The sequence below is a fragment of the Primulina tabacum genome, chromosome 7, assembly GCF_025594145.1.
Source record: "Primulina tabacum isolate GXHZ01 chromosome 7, ASM2559414v2, whole genome shotgun sequence".
Taxonomy (NCBI): Eukaryota; Viridiplantae; Streptophyta; class Magnoliopsida; order Lamiales; family Gesneriaceae; genus Primulina; species Primulina tabacum.
In genome coordinates, this window is record NC_134556.1 from 39208722 (window position 1) to 39225813 (window position 17092).

Here is a 17092-nt window from a genome sequence, read left to right on the forward strand (position 1 = left end):
CATAGTTTATTATTTGTTAGTTCGTCAGTTATTCAATCACATTAGAAGTTGGAAAACGATCGATATGAAATAGAATCATGATAAGTAATAAAAATAAGATTAATGCAATTCCTTTGAAGTTGCAAAATTCCAGTTTCAATCCTATGCTGAAAGCTATTTTAAAAAAAAAATCAGATTATTTTGTTAAATATAAATAGAATAAAATAAGAGACCTAATAGATCAAATTCTAATTCGGTTTTTATTTTTTTAATATAAAAACAATAACTAATCTATATCTATATAAACATATGAATGTGAATTATGAATTTACATCAATGTTCTTACATTCATTTAATAATAATCATTAATACTGAATTTACATCAATCTACTTACATTCATTTAATAATAATAATTAATACATGTTTATTTATTTTTTTTTTGTGAATTTACACACTCCATTTTTAATTTTTTTTGGTTTTCATGTTTTTCATCTATTAATTAATGAAATTTAAATTGAAGATAAATGAATTTTAGTCTTTTCCAATCTATTAATTAATGTGATTTTTTTTATTTTTTGTGAATTTACACACTCCATTTTTTATTTTTTTTTGGTTTCCATGTTTTTCATCTATTAATTAATGAAATTTAAAATAAATTGAAGAGAAATGAATTTTAGTCTTTTTCAATCTATTAATTAATGTGAATTTACACACTCTATTTTTAATTATTATTTTTTTGTTTTCTATGTTTTTCATCTATTAATTAATGAAATTTAAAATAAATTGAACAGAAATGAATTTTAGTATTTTTCAATCTATTAATTAATGAAATTTAAAATAAACCGAAGATGAATGAAATTTAGTCTTATTTTTTGTTGTAATGAAACTTGCACTCTATTTTTAAAAATTTACGATAGAACTGATACGATATAGCTAATACGAAAGTCATGACTAACGAGTTGAATTCGATTAAAGAAAATCTATATCTATATATGAATGTGAATTGTGAATTTACATAAATGTCCTGGCCTTCATTTAGTAATAATAATTAATACATGTTTATTTTTTTTGGTGAATTTACACACTCCATTTTTAATTTTTTGTTTTCCATGTTTTTAATCAATTAATTAATGAAATTTAAAATAAATTGAAGAGAAATGAATTTTAGTCTTTTCCAATATATTCACATAAATGTCCTTACCTTCATTTAATAATAATCATTAATACATGTTTAAATTTTTTTTTTTTTTGTGAATTTACACAATCCATTTTTAATTTTTTTTGTTTTCCATGTTTTTCATCTATTAATTAATGAAATTTAAAATAAATTGAAAAAAATGAATTTTAGTCTTTTCCAATCTATTAATTAATGAAATTTAAAATAAACTGAAGATGAATGGACTTTAGCGTTATTTTTTGTTATAATGAAATTTGCCCTCTATTTTTAAAATTTCACGATAGAACTGATACGATATAACTAATACGAAAGTCACAACTAACGAGTTGATTTTGATTAAAGAAAATGAACAAGTATATGATGTTATGATGTGATGTTTTGACATGTTATGCTATTTTACGACATGTTTACCCTTATGCTAAGATCATGAAATGTATGTTGAGTACAGTAATTTTCATTGTTACATGTTATATATATGTATTTGTTATTAAGTTACAGGTGTTGAGTCTTTAGACTCACTAGGTGCGATTGATGCAGGTGAGCATATTGATCAGTATATCGAAGGTGCCGAAGACTAAGTAGCCGGAGTTGGATGTGTGCACGCTAACCCGAGGACCTTATTTTTCCGCACGTTTTCATCTATTAATTAATGAAATCTAAACTAAATTGAAGTAAAATAAAATTTAGCATTCTTCTTTTGTGATGGAATTTGCAATCTATTTTTTTTAAAAAAATTTATATCTATAATGAAATTCAATCTATTATCTATCTATCTATTATTATTATTATTATTATAAATATATGAGTTTGAATTGTGAATTTACATATATGTCCTTATCTTCATTAAATAATATTTATTACTACTATAAATATATCAGTTTGAATTGTGAATATACATATATGTCTTTATCTTTATTAAATAATATTCATTAATATATATCGCTTTGTTTGTTTTGTTTTCATCTATTAATTAATGGAATCTAAAGAAAATTGAAGAAAAATAAAATTTAGTATCAGCCTTCATTCTTCAGTAAAAATTTGCACTCCATTTTTAATTTTTTTTTGTTTTTCTTGTTTTTCATCTATTAATTAATGGAATTTAAAATAAATTGAAGAGAAATGAATTTTAGTCTTCATTTTTTGTGATGAAATTTGTACTCCATTTAAAAAAAAAACATATCTTTAATGAAATTCGAAACGATAATATTAATAAATATTTTTTTGTTTATTTTCTATCAGTTATTAATGACTTCTAAAATAAATTAAAGAAAAATGAAATTTAACCACATTTTTTTGGAATAAAATTTAAATTTATCTTTCATTTTTTGAATCTCCATTTTTTGTGATGAAATTTGTACTCCATTTAAAAAAAAACATATATTTATTGAAATTCAAAACGATAATATTAATAAATATTTTTTTGTTTATTTTCTATCAGCTATTAATGACTTCTAAAATAAATTGAAGAAAAATGAAATTTAGCCACCATTTTTTGAAATAAAATTTACATTATCTTATTTTTTGAAATATAATTACATATATATTTTATAATATATATATATATATATATATATATATATATATATATATATATCTTTAATGAAATTTAAAGTAAATAAAATAATAATGAAATTTACATTTTTGTTTGATTTCTATTTTTTATTAATTAAGAAATTTTAAAATAAATCGAATAAAAATGAAGTTTACATTATTGTTCAAAATTTTATAATTCTCCAATTTTTATTAGGTTTTATGTGAAACAGTTTCATTGTTATATAGTCCTGAGAGGGGCTGACCCAGTTATTTCAGGGGTGAAAAATAATTTTTTTCACGATTCAAGTCAGATATGAGACATATTTCACAAAATTCACTCGTGAAACAACCTCATAGGAGTTTCTGTGTCAATTTTATTTTAACTTAAATAAATTAACATCTATGAATAACATAAATAATAATAATTAATATACTTATCTTCGCTTGTTTGTTTTTTCCATCTATTATTTAATATATTTTAAAATAAATTGAAGAAAAATAAAATTTAACCACCAGTTTTTAGAATGAAATTTAAATTAAACATTCATTTTTTGGAATGAAATTTACACATCATTTAAAAAAAAATATCTTCAATAAAATTTAAAATAATAATAATAAATACATATTCTATTGTTTGTTTTTTTTCCCAACTATCAATTAGTTCTAAATAAAATTGAGCAAAATGAAATTTAGCCATCATTTTTTGAAATTGAATTTATACTTTATTTGTTTTAAAAAATATATCTGTAATATAATTTAAAATGAATAGAAGAATAATAAAATTTACAATATATTTTCACAGAATGAATTATATCCTTATTTTAAAAATAATTCTTTTTGTTTGACTTCTCTTTTTTTTAATGAATTTTTATAGTTCACCAATTTTTGAATTGAACTTATGTGAACCGATCTCATGAATATATCATTCAGATGGCCAACCAGTCAATTTTCAGAGTGAAAAACAATGATTTTTCATGATTAGTGTAGGACATGAGACATGTTCTCATGAAATAGCCTCGTAGGAGTTTTTATGAAATTTTTATTTTAAACTTGAGTAAATTAACATCCATAAATAACGTAAATAATACACGATTAATAAATTTGAAAACTCTAATAAAATTGTGTGAATTTACATATATTTCCTTATTTTCGTTAAATAATATTAATAAATACATGTCTTTTTTTGTTCGTTTTCAGGTATTAATAAATTTTATAATAATTGAAGAAAAATGAAATTTCATTTTTGGAATGAAATTTACAGCTTTTTAAAATAAATAAATAAATAAATAAATAAATATATATATATATATATATATATATATATATATATATATATATATATATATATCTTTAATGAAATTTAAAATAAACGACACAATGTCAGCAGCTTAACTCACTAAAACTTCATAGAAGTTCATTCATCCCAATACTACCTTCATTCTTGCATGTTTAACCTAGCAAAATTGAATGATAGTGAAAGATTTATCTTTTAGTTCGAATGTTGCTTAATCTTTATGTCAAAATTTATATTTGTTACCTACGACGCATTATTTATTTCTTATAATTATGATTTACCATGCAAAGCCCTATATTAAGCAAATGGTGAATATAATGAGGATTGCATTGACGTGACTGTCAATTTTCCAAATTGTAAAATCCTATGCATGACAAACACAAATAATTGTTTGGTACCACAAGAAAACACTTCAAAAGAATCAAAATGAGTTTAAATTAATTTTATGTGTAATAATTACTCTTATATACATCAAATGGATAGAAAAAGAGGAATAACAATGAAATCAAATCGTTTTTATGTAAAACTAATTACCAATACCCAACCCAAGTTTTAGATCACATTAAAAAAAAGATGATCATTACTTTACTTCTTTATGTTACAAGTATAGAATAACAATCACAATTGAAGATGAGAATCAGATGGCAATAATAACATTATTTGGAAAAGTTGCAGCGTCTTTTGTTGGATGTTCTATTGAAGATTTTATTCAAATTCATGACCAGGTATAAGATAAAACAAACAAATGATTTTATATCTACATAAATATTGCATCTAACAATAAAAATTTTCAATGCAGAATTTACCAAGTAACCCATATAAAGATTCGCTAAATCAACCAAGCTCCAAGCTCCACACATTATTGTTCAAGTTAGATAATTCATTGAAAAAACGTGATGAAGTGTTAAAAATTGTGGCATAAGCTATTGAGATACATGTCAATTATCCAACAACAAATGTCAATATCAAGAAACGGAGATCTCGAAAGATTATCAAGCCAACTAAACAAAGCTGTGTACCACCAAAGATAGAAAAATCAAATGAAATAAATATCAACAAAAACATGAAGATCCATGAAGACGAAGATGAAATAGAGATTCGAGATGAAGAACCAATTACCGAGTACAAAAAACAAAGATAAGAAGATAAAAACCGATGGACACAAAAAGATTTCAAGAGGTCTTCAAATCAAAGACAAGAAAATGTGATGATCATTTCATTTGTAACTAAATAATTAATTATTTATCTATTAAAAGTTATTCTTATTTCAAAAATAATTTAAACACATTTAAATAAAATTATCATAGACAAATTATCTCTATTTCTCGACGTGCGTTGCATTTATCTAGATTAAAATAAATGATCAAATTAAGTCAACTTAGAGGAGTATACCAAAAATGTAAGAATAACGAGGATGCAGGCGGCCGTCAATCACCCGACATTCCTTGCATGAAGTGATGTACCCAGCCATCTGACAGCGTAAGCAAATCTTTCCATTCTGAAACTTCTCCAAAACCCTTAGCCGCCAATCTCTTCCTTTTCTTTATAATAATGCCACAGTGCTGAAATTCACTCGAGATCATACATGCACACAATAATAATTTCTTGAAAACCAGAATCCAATCATTATTGATCGAAACAGGTTGGTTCAAGCGCAGCCCAGTGTTAAGATCTTTGTTTTAGTTCAATGTCCACTTTCTTTGGCAATCATTAATCGGTGGTATGCTGCAGACTGCACCATCATTTGGGATATTGATACCTAAGATTATAGTATTGATGAATGCAAGAAAAAAGGGGTGCATGTCTTGTTGCATGATCCAATGTGAATATAATAACATTCTGGGTAAAAATAAATTCATAGAAAATTTTTGACTTTTTTCACATGCATGTATATGATTTGGCATTTGTTTCCGATCAATGAATTATGTTCTTTCTTTCTTTCTTTCTTTTTTTTGGGTGCTTCTATGATCAGAATAATTTATAAATTCATATGGATCCGAAGCCATTCGACAGTTCGACCAGCAATGCACCGAGGAAGGTTTGATTATTTGAATTTACTCTTTTTTCAGATATTTTGTGATGAATTTCTATCTGTCAGGATTGATTTGCGCTGTTTTATATATGTAAAGTTTTCACCAAAAGCTCCCGTCAAGAAAGAACGGAAGTCCTGGCTTTCATGTTTGATACTCTGATTCTTGACGTTGAATTTATTATTTGTTTGACAGGGAAAAGGTTGAAAACGATATTGATGAAGCGCAGGCACAACTGCTTCTGCGCCGCTTACATGTATTTCCGGTTCCCTTCTGTGCTTCAAATTCAGTAGCAGATTGAATGTGTGTTGATTTTTCCGTTAAAGTTATATAATTCAAATGCTTTTCATTCTTGGAGTCATCTTTCAAGGAAAAGGCTAAAGTTGAGAGGAAGGGTAAGCTTGTTCCAAAAAATATTCGTATTTTCATTTGAAAATAAACTGTTAAATTCATGAATATTGCTGGTTCATAAAGAGAATTTCGTTCTTCAATGTAATATATTTTTGCTAAAGTTGATCTCGAGTTTTTCTGCTGCAGTTGGGACAAGTCAGGTTGCCTTTGGTTGTGAAGGTCGATCAAATTCCATCAAGTCATTTGGCACTCCAAAATTTATAAACAAAGGCTCGTCTTCTGACGGTCAGTGAGATTTACCTGATTTTCCCACAGGATTACTACACCATCTATGCTGTATCACTTCGACCATATTCAGGAAATCCTGGTATGAATAAGAAATTTACCTGATAAGTATGTGGTTGAAAAGAAATCATTTGTCGAAGTGTCTTTTACCTCGTTTTATTTCTCGTAGAACTTCTTGATGAAGAAGAGTTTGGAGAAGATACAGAGAGGTTGCAGTATGAAGAAAATGAATCAAATTCCACCGTCAACTTAGGTTTAATGGTTCGTTATCTCTAAGGATGATTTGTACTTACATATTCTGATATTCATATGTTGTGCGTTGAAATAATTGGGTAACATGATTTTCACGAGGATCAGCAGGAGACAAGGATGATTTTTCTTCAGTCACCAGCTACTATGCCTATTTTGAAGCAATCGTCTAATACAGAAGGTGAAAATCAGGACAAAAATCTTAAAAATTCAGAAAAGGGTGGAAGATCATCGCAAAAGCCTTGTAGTTTGGAAGCATTATACCTGAAGGTTTCATGGGGAAAATGCAGGTGTATTAAAGCGGTGCTATAAAGTTGAAGCTCGGGGATACGCTATATGATGTAATTAAGTATATACCAAACTCAAATTTCTGTCAAGTTCCTTTCCATGTTTGTATGTGCTAATCTGAAATCGAGGTTTCCTGGAATTTAGTAGCAGCAAAAACACCAATTGGTTACTAAATGCTGATGAAAAATTTCAAATCTTGAATTAAGAATGTAAGAGAAGTAAATGTTACCTGGATTTCAGGTATCTGCAGGTTTGGATTGTGCTTTGGTACAGGAAGTTGTTGCCATCAATACCGAAGAGAAACATTGCTGCAATCTTGAGGAACTCAACCAACGCGCGGGTTTTAACTCCCGACATCGACTCCATCCTAGACAGTATATCTGATTTATGACAATATTATTTTGGTTTGTTACAGAAAAATTCTCTCCGATACTGAGTTTGAAACCATATTCATTTATTTGTTTTTGAGAACATTCATGCAGGAAGCTGCTGTATTTTATGCTGAGAACGATACACAGAATGGATTTCACAAGAAGGCAAAATACACTCACGCTTCTACATCATGGTTTAGATTACGGTAAATTACTCAAAAATCCCGAAAAAGAAACAAAAAATTTTCATTCCCGTATAAGAAAATATTATTTGAACTCTTTGGGTCAAATGACTTTTACAAAACATTAAAAATATGTTAATAATATATGATATTTGAGTATTAAGTGTTTTAGATATGTTACTAATATATGATTTTCAAGTACTCGAATATGTATAATAAATAATGATATTAATGACACATTTGTCTTTTCGGATGAAAATCGGTACAAAACATTGAAAATATGGTACTAATGTATGATATTTGAGTATTAACTGTTTTAGATTTGATACAAAAGATAAGATTTTGAGTATAAAATTATAACAACTTTATTAATATCATCATTTACTACTTAAATATGTATTAGTATTAGATCTTATATAATTGATACTCAAATATAATATATACCATTTTTTAAATATTTTGTATCGATTTTGATCCGATAAAAGACACGTGGGCTCAAGAAGTCCAAACACATAATTTTTTTGACGGAAACTTATACAAATTTAAGTTTGGATGTGAAGATTTAAAGCAAATTTACCCTAAGATTTATTGTTATTATTGATAAATTACCCTATTATGTGCTTAAAGAATACACTTATCGATATCATGATCAGAAGAATGTAACATTACTTTAATCAAGATTATTCCCAAATTTCCGATTTTTGTTAAACACTTGAAAATTGATATAAGTGAAGTACTTCTTTAAATAATAACTTCTGAATCAATTTTTTTTTAAAAAAAGATGTCTGCTTAGCCTCCATGATCTCCATGACTATCTTAATGTGATTGACAACAAGCTCCGTTCATTCGATATTATTAGTAGTTGTATATGCCAACTATAATATATTTTTGGCAAAAACTAATGTGAGACGGTCTCACGGATCGTATTTTGTGATATAAATCTCTTATTTGAGTTATCCATGAAAAAAATATTACTTTTATGCTAATAGTATTACTTTTTATTGTGAATATTTGTGGGATTGACCCGTCTCACAAATAAAGATTCGTGAGACCATCTCACAAGAGACCTATTTTATATTTTTTTAAATATTATCGATAAAAAAATTTAGTAACATAAAATATTATTAATTTGATATTTAAAATTTAAATCTATAATCTTATTTGTTCTATGTCCTGTAGTTTCGACTCTCGATATACTCTCAGAAAAATAAAATAACGTACTATTTATTGGTATTTACTATGTTTCGTAACAAAAGTGATGTATTTCTTGTTAATATAATAAGCTTTTAATTTCATGGAGTTCATTGAATTTTTTTTTTCACAATGAAACTCGCGGTCGCGATTTTTCATCCAAGAATCATCAGCCAAGTTGTCTGAATGATTGGAGTTCTTTGAGATTACTTTGCTTTATCGCCATTTACGTGTAAAATTTAACAAAACACCAAATTTATTTATTTGCATATTGGTCCTCAAAGGACTGAAACACGGCCCACTTCAGGAAATTGCCATATTTTAACGCTTTCTTAAATTTGTCTATTTTTTTTTCTTTTTTCTTTTTTGCAAATCGATCGACGTTGGACAATCAGGTATGTTCTTCCATTTTTCCGTTGGAGGTACGCCTAAGATACGCTCTTCGCTTACTTTCTTCAGATCTATGAGGTTTTCTGCGATTGGTACTTTGTTGAGCGAGCACTTCAATTCAGTTTTTTCAATGTAAATTTCTTAAATTTGAGTCTCATCAGGTATCAGTTCAATTACTCTGTGAAATTAATGTGAATTCCGTTGGTGTTTTCTTTTAATTTTGTAGAAATTTGACTCGCAGGTTACGGTTCTGAGCTACACTGTGATTTCATATCTCTTAAATTATGAATTCAATAAGGTATTTGCTCGTTTAATTTTGATTGCGTACTAGCTACTGATTTACTTTCTTCCCCAAAAGTTTGAGTGTCAGCGGTTAATATATCTATGAAGAAGAAAACAACTTTGCATGTGCTTTTGATCATGTCGTTAACTTGTAATTTAATATCGATTGTGGACACTCTCGGTGTATATTCTTGATTCCATTTCAATTTTGCTATTTTATTGAATAAAGTTCTTCACTGGTAAATGAGGTCGGAATTAGGATATTGTGTTCTGTTTAGTTAAATCTGCCTTTCAGAAAAAAAGGAAGATCCGAACAAAATAAATGAAATGAAAGAAATCAGAGTAAATGCAAAGGAAGATGAACTGCACTTTCGATTTACTGAGACATGCTATAAAGGAAGCTCACTCTCTGAAGGTTCTTATTTGAAAAATATCAATAAAAATAATGAAAATTCAAGATTCGAAATACTTGATAAAAAAACAGAAAATAAAGACCTTTTTTTCTTTCACAAATCTCTTTTGATTCTTTTTTATGTAACGAACCTCTATCATCTGATAATTGTTAATCTATTCAATAGGCGATCTTTAGTTTCTAAATATACTGTTTATCCATGACAGTTTAGAAGCTACCTTTTCTCTTGGAAGTTTTTATGATGCTTCTGCTTGTTAATATTAATATTCCTAAATCTGTAACGAAAACAGTCTTGGGCAGGAATCGTGACACTAGAGCTGCTCTTTTTGATGGGATTGAGGAGGGAGGTATAAGGGCTTCATCATCTTACTCCTCTCATGAAATTGATGAGCAAGAGAATGATAGAGCAATTGACGGACTGCAAGATCGAGTTGCTATTCTGAAAAGAGTGAGTCACACATGATTTAGTTTATTATTTTAATTTTCACTAGTTGCATTGCTTGGGTGATAATAGAATTTTTCAACTCTAGCTTATTTTCGACATATTAACAAAATGTTACGCAAACAGTTGTCAGGTGACATACATGAGGAAGTCGACTCTCATAACCTTATGCTGGACAGGATGGTGCGTAATATATAGCTGAAACAGATCCCACATCTTGAATTCAATTGATATTAGAACATAATTTTTTTGTTCTTGATTCTAACTTCTGAACTTCAGGGAAATGACATGGACGCATCAAGAGGAGTTCTGTCGGGAACAATGGATAAGTTTAAGATGGTATTTACCTCAAAATTATTATTATTTTATATCATTTTTCCCCTTTTGATTTGAGTTTGATGTGTCGCCTTTGAAATTCTTACTAAACTTCAGGTATTTGAGACCAAATCGAGCCGAAGTATGTTTACGCTCGTGGTATCTTTCGTGGTTATTTTCCTTGTCATTTACTATCTTACTCGATAATGGTCCGTTTGTGATTGATGGAGGAGTATGCTATGGAAACTTGTGTGACTGTAATGCTTATCAGCGTTAGAATTGATGTCATCATGTCATGGCATAGGAGCTTGTATAAAAATGTCCATCATCATATGTATATGTGAATTACTTGCTTTTGTTTGTTTTGACTTTTGTTAAGAGTTGTGTTTCTACTTTTGTTAATATTACAAGTCGTGTTTGCGTCTACTTCGCATTTTTTTAAATCCATATCGGGGAACTCTTCTGATCCAAATTCTTGTCAGTGTTGTATTTTCTATTAAGATTGGTATGTTTTCTACACGAGATATAGGATTCGTGTTTGATAGGTGTCCGAACATTATGACTAAAAAATTCAGCAATCTCATTAAGAAAAGTGTTTAGAGGATTGATTCTATGAACACACAATTTCATATTTATATTAGACAATTTAGTCCAAAAAATATGAGATATGATGACCCGTTATCTAATATTGTAATCGTCACAATCTTGAGGCAATATTTTGGTCATCAATTTAGGCAAATCCAATTAAATGGTAGTAATCATAGAAATCTGACAACAAATCTTGAGAGCACAGAGTTAGGAAATTCCCATCAAATATCAATATTCATCGAAAACCCATTTTCTACAATTGCATCCACACACATTTACCCCTATAAAAACCCTCGTACCTAGCCCGAACAACTCGCATTCTCATATATCTATTGGGGCATTAATTTGTCGTATATAATGATTTCATTGAAGGGAGATTTGTTTTTGTTATTTATGGGTTTTTATTTAAGCTGGTTGGTGTCGGAATGCAAGGGTAAGTTCGAATTCCCACAACCATCGGTTTGCTCACTCAGAGAGTGCCCTCCATATGAAGTCATTTATAGTGACAGAGACTATGAGATTCGGAGTTACAAGGAAGCCAATTGGGTGTCGAGTCCTACCATTATTTTCAATTCTTACCAGGATGCTGCTAACGAGGGATTTTTAGTGTAAGCTAAAATGGTTTATGACAACCTTAATAATTTGTTTTGCAATTCTAGTTTTTTCATGGGAATATTTACTGTGACATTGGACACATTAGTATCATGTCAATGTCACACGAAAACAAATAAATCGAAGAAAACAATGATAGCGAATTAAGATTGAAATCTGACAATTTAGATGAACAAAAATATACATATCGCAACTTTCTCTTATTTTAATATAATATGTATTAAGTTGATATATATTTCTTCTATTAATCTATTATATAGCTTATTCAATTACTTTCTCGGTGGCAATCATGAACAAATCAAGATGAACAATTGAACATGACATCTCCGATACTAGTCGATGTCAAGAAACCATCGGCCGATGTTAATGGCTCGGCCTACACTATATTCGCTTACTTGCCAAAAGAATACCAGAACAACATACCCGCACCAGACACGGATCATATAAAGATAGTGAAGTTACCCCGACACAAATATTGTGCTGTAAGAAGATTTGGTGGATTCATTATGAACGGCAATATTCCCACAGAGATTGCGGCCTTGAGGAAAACCCTCCAAGGCACCCCTTATGAAAGAGTGGCTTCGACCCAGAACTTCACCCTCGCGGGGTATAATTCACCATTCAAGCTCAAAGATCGTGTGAACGAAGTTGTTTTGTGGTTCGACTAAATATAAATGTTTTGCTATTCCAGGATGGAGTTCTCTCAATTCTGTTGTTATATCCATCCCTTGAAATGAAATGATCTTTTTTGAGAATTTAAGAAGTTTATTCGACCGATTTATCTGTTGTTGGATACTCCGGTGTGCAATATTTTCCCAGTTCTAGATTAATTTAATAACATAAAATATCATCACCTAATAATAATAGATTCCTGGAATGAAAATGAAGTACAACAGAAGGTCAGAATTCTTCTGAGAAGATACAAAAATTATCAAAATTCATCACTTTACAACAGTTGTTGGTGCTGCCATTTGCTACTCATGACTGACTGATCTGCACTTCTTGAGGTGGAAGACGGTACTTTATACCGATTTCCTCAAATATTTTCTTGAGTTCGAAGACTAGATCGGATCTTCGACTGCCCCTTATCGTATTCTGAAAGTTTATTGTATGACTCACATAAAGTGCCATCATCAGCTTGTCAACATCGACGATTTCCTTTAATATCACGCTGTGACTGGGACGCCATTCTTGAGGTTTACTTTCCAAGTACCTGAAGATAAAATAAAAGGAAATGTTAGCGACTCGTCAGAAACTACCCGAACTAAAATCGTTCCAACATGTCAAATATTGGATTGACGGATCCTGAGTTTATGCTACTTTGAGAACTGAAGTACTAGAGAAAAAAATAAGTGCACAAAGAAGGAATTCTGCTCCAGACAATTTCTGAGTATAAATAAACATAATGGAAAAGATTGATTTAACATACGCTTTTATTTTAGCCTTCAATTCTGCTATTTTCTCCACGGATGTCGAAAAATCCAGAGCAAAATCCACATTGTCACCCATTTCCGGGCTTCGATTGAAATTACTGATCGGTTTGGTGGCCAAGACTGCATTGGGATAGTATACCTTTTCATTGTCAGCCTTCAGAAAGATTGTGGTCAAAATGTCCATTTCATCGACTACCATCTGTAGAAAATTCAAGAATTAGAAGTAACCAACAATGTTACGCGTGCCAAATTTAGTATAAGAAGCCAAATAATTTACCTGTACTCCATCAACAACGCAGCGATCACCGATGTCAAAAGGGTGGACCACAAAGACGAATATGATGGCTTCAAATACTGTTCTAGCTGTGTTACCAAACATAAATACTAGCAGTAAAATCTGAGATGAAATGAACACCAAAACCTTGGTGGTGGTGATTTCCATTAGAAGTAACCAAACTACAACTATCACTAGTAGTATAAGTCCCGAAGCAATCTTGTTTAGCTCCTTTATTGCTGTTTTGGCATCGTTGAGAGACAGTATCAGGTATTTTCGCTCGTTATATACGCTTACCTTCACACAAGCAAAAAATAAAGAAATTAGCTTCACATGAAACACTTCGATAATATAAGCTATGGAATTCCAACTTTAGTCACAACATTTGTTTTATGGTAAAATGATGGGAATAGAGGTTAATTTAAGAGGTAGTCTACTATAAACCAATGTTTTCTCTCGGAGAGCACATTATGTACCAAAAATTGTTGACATCAGCAGCATTGCAGCTCAACTTCTTATTGCAATCAGTCACAGAGACAGCAGGGACTATCTATTGAAAAATCCCCCTCCCGCTTTGACTTACTACTCATGAGAATTAAATATAGAAGTGATATTAATTATAAGACCACGTTTTTATAATGTACTAAAAGCTATAAATGTTGGGAACGGTGCAACTCAAATCCTCCAAGTCATACAGTAGCACAAGAGTCGCATTTCAATTGTTGTATTGCACATGCAACCACAAGCAGGATACAACGGCAACTTATACTATCCAATACATCAAAATGTAAAATATCTTACCACCCAATTTCTGAAGGATGATTTTGTGATTCTTCTAGATTCTGCAGCTCCTTCAAAGAGTAATAATGCATTATCAACTTCTTCTTTTTCCATGAAACGTAGAAGGTCGTTCTCGTCGATATACCTACCACAGACCAATTTAACCTTAGACTATCAAAGAAAAACTAAAACAGCTAGCTATAAAGAAGTTATTCATGAGACTAGCATCCTTACTTATGACCCTGCTTTGCAACGTTTCTAAATATTCTATTTGCTGAGTCCTCGGCCTCAACCTCACTCGTAATTTCTTTCTTTCCTTCCTCTTCTTCTTCAACACTGACCACAGAGATGTTAGGCATCCCCGAGTTTCTAATAACATTGACCAACCCGCTAATTGTCCAAGTCGATACTTTTTCTCGTCTCATCTTGTAAAGTTTATCAACATTAATCACCTCCCCTTGTTTATCTTGTTTTCTTGTTTTTACACTGCTGAAATTCAATCGTCTTCTATTCTCAGAAACATCATTTTTCTCCCTCGGAGTACCAGAGAGGACTTGAAGAATATACTGATGAAAGATGGATTCTTGAATTCTATCAAAATAAGTTCTAACGTGAAAAGATGAAGCTAGCAATTTGACAAATAAAGTCTTCACCATCCACATAACTGCCCCAACTAGAGTGGACAATATGCCTCTAGTTATATGATTAAGAATTTTAGTAGTTTCCTCTGATCTTTTAACGCCTCGATTAATCAACAAAACCCAAGTCAGAAAATTCAAAGCCAACCATAAAACCACACGAAAACTCTTTTTCAAGGCAAACAAAAAATACAGAACCATCTTCTTGAGGAAGAAGTTCTTTCCAATCAAATAAACAAGAGAATTAGTCACCCATCCGGTGAGTAAACGACCACAAAAGATTACCAGTACCAGCACACACCATTTCCACAGTTCCAAACTCCAAATATGACGATTCTTTAACTTATCAACAGTTAAGCTTGAAATTAAGACAGACATTATGCATACAAGAGCAACCCATTCCACCAGAATCGTCGCACTCACTTTCTTACCGCGCTTAGATTTTGAAAAATCCTTAAGATTTTCGGTCTCGTAAACCTTGTCATCATCATCATCATCATCATCCTCATCTCCCGTGGACGCCATTAAAGGCGTCCTTGGCGTGATCGGAGCTGACGTTTTAGGAGTGCTCGGCTTAACTCTTACAGACTGCGAAGCCGCACTCGGTGACAGCATATAAGGTGACCCTACTGGGGTAGTTTGAGCAATTTCCTTACCAGGCATCAAGGTGCTCGAATATAGAGGCTCCACAATTCTTGATTTCGGCTTCGAATAAGAGGATCTCATTAGTGATTTTTGCCTAGCAGGCAACCCAATTGGTGGGTTTGCAGATAAATCTTGAGAAGAGCTCGCGACTACTGGCATTGCTGGAGTAGTCATAGTACTTGAGAATAAGGGTATTTGCACTCTAGACAATTCCTCCATCATCGAAGAGTCACCCGTTGATCCAGAAGCACCATCTCCTTGGGTTCCCGGAACCTGAACCTCCACTACAACAGCATAGTTTCCTCCTTTCTCCGCCGTTGATATATCACTTTCCATCGGAAGCTGCTATACAGTAAGAAAAGTGAAAATCTTTATCGTGAAAATGTATGGACGAGACTCATGTTAGAATAGATATTGCAAATGTATAACTGATTACGTGGAGCTCACGTGTATTACGCAGTGTATAGTCAGCACACACACATAGTCAATATGCTGAGTAGTATAAATAGTAGGAGTTGGGTAGCCCAAGTTAACAAGTAAGTTCTTTTGCAATTGGTCTTGATCGCAACATGAGTTTCGCGGTTTCTTCATCAATGAATTCATTTTTCTAATAACTCAAGAATCGAAATTTATTGATGCCTGTTCAATCCACGCTAAATTTGAAAATCTGGCCACCGCCAAAGCAAGCATATACAGGACCACATTGCAATATCACTCAAATCGGAATTTTTCGAGCTAAGGATTAGGAGATAAGAACTGAAAGGTTCGTTCTCCAAGAATATGCAACGAAAAGATCAAAATCAATGTCTCTATGTAGTCCACGCGAGCCTAGCCTAGCCTAGCCTAATCTCGTCTGGTGAAGAAAAGCCGTCATTGTCCCTGTTCAGTTTTTATTGAAATCCAAATTTCTACGTCGTTTAAGGTCCATTCAACGTTGTCGGGTGGAGACAAATAATTGAGCATAATTTTTCACAGTGGCTATTGATTGGGAAAAGTTAAAAATAGAGAATTTAGAATATTTAATATCGTATTTTATTTACTACACTTTTTGTGACTATTTTTATTAAAAGAAAATATTCTTAGCCGCCTCCCCCTTGTCTGTTTATATTTCCATCCTTTTGGGAGTGAGTGTTCTTATCATTTATGCAAGTTGGAATTATACATAATATGGATTATATGGATATGTATGTATATGTGTCTGCGCACGTTTTTCATCTATTTAAATTTAAATATCAAAATTAATTTTTCTAACTATTTCCCATATTTTGTACATGTTTTGAGAGTATTTTGAACCAAACTTTTTAGGAGTTTCCAGATTTTGTTTATTTTTATTATGTTTCAAATATTTGA

At 30.7% G+C, this 17092-nt stretch overlaps 3 protein-coding genes and 1 long non-coding RNA gene across 7 annotated transcripts; 3 read left to right on the top strand and 1 right to left on the bottom strand.

The window, feature by feature from the left end:
* Positions 1–6365: 6365 nt before the first annotated feature.
* LOC142550994 (uncharacterized) lies at positions 6366–7714 on the top strand. The gene is made up of 4 exons (XR_012821456.1): positions 6366–6409; positions 6552–6732; positions 6820–7240; positions 7428–7714. It is a non-coding gene; the product is annotated as an uncharacterized LOC142550994 (long non-coding RNA).
* A 1512-nt stretch (positions 7715–9226) lies between these two features.
* On the top strand, positions 9227–11198 carry LOC142551920 (bet1-like SNARE 1-1). Of its 4 annotated transcripts, none has more exons than XM_075661425.1 (6): positions 9227–9326; positions 9563–9619; positions 10316–10463; positions 10584–10640; positions 10737–10796; positions 10890–11198. In XM_075661425.1, the coding sequence occupies exons 2-6, from the start codon at positions 9606–9608 to the stop codon at positions 10977–10979; spliced, it is 369 nt and encodes a 122-aa protein (XP_075517540.1). In that variant the 5' UTR covers positions 9227–9326; positions 9563–9605; the 3' UTR covers positions 10980–11198. The 4 variants fall into 4 exon arrangements, with proteins under 4 accessions (XP_075517540.1, XP_075517539.1, XP_075517538.1 ...); XM_075661424.1 differs by lacking the exon at positions 9227–9326 and adding an exon at positions 9333–9482; XM_075661426.1 differs by lacking the exon at positions 9227–9326 and adding an exon at positions 9335–9353.
* A 370-nt stretch (positions 11199–11568) lies between these two features.
* On the top strand, positions 11569–12723 carry LOC142551924 (uncharacterized). Its single transcript, XM_075661431.1, is given in 3 exon segments — positions 11569–11968; positions 12233–12260; positions 12263–12723. Coding segments are annotated over 3 exon segments (657 nt in total). The 5' UTR covers positions 11569–11717; the 3' UTR covers positions 12641–12723.
* A 94-nt stretch (positions 12724–12817) lies between these two features.
* On the bottom strand, positions 12818–16159 carry LOC142551922 (mechanosensitive ion channel protein 10-like). Its single transcript, XM_075661427.1, has 5 exons — positions 14694–16159; positions 14481–14604; positions 13683–13976; positions 13402–13604; positions 12818–13185 (listed from the first exon to the last, which is right to left on the bottom strand). Exons 1-5 carry the CDS (start codon positions 16076–16078, stop codon positions 12951–12953), a joined length of 2241 nt encoding a protein of 746 aa, XP_075517542.1. The 5' UTR covers positions 16079–16159; the 3' UTR covers positions 12818–12950.
* Between the last annotated feature and the right edge of the window lie 933 nt (positions 16160–17092).

Coding starts and splice junctions, on each gene's coding strand:
- LOC142551920 (XM_075661425.1), top strand. Junction 10,464..10,583: donor GAGTTGCTATTCTGAAAAGA/GTGAGTCACACA, acceptor TTACGCAAACAG/TTGTCAGGTGACATACATGA. Junction 10,797..10,889: donor CAATGGATAAGTTTAAGATG/GTATTTACCTCA, acceptor ACTAAACTTCAG/GTATTTGAGACCAAATCGAG.
- LOC142551922 (XM_075661427.1), bottom strand. CDS start 16,078: ATGGAAAGTGATATATCAACGGCGGAGAAAGGAGGAAACTATGCTGTT. Junction 13,977..14,480: donor CATCCTTCAGAAATTGGGTG/GTAAGATATTTT, acceptor GCTTGTGTGAAG/GTAAGCGTATATAACGAGCG. Junction 13,605..13,682: donor GCGTTGTTGATGGAGTACAG/GTAAATTATTTG, acceptor AATTTTCTACAG/ATGGTAGTCGATGAAATGGA.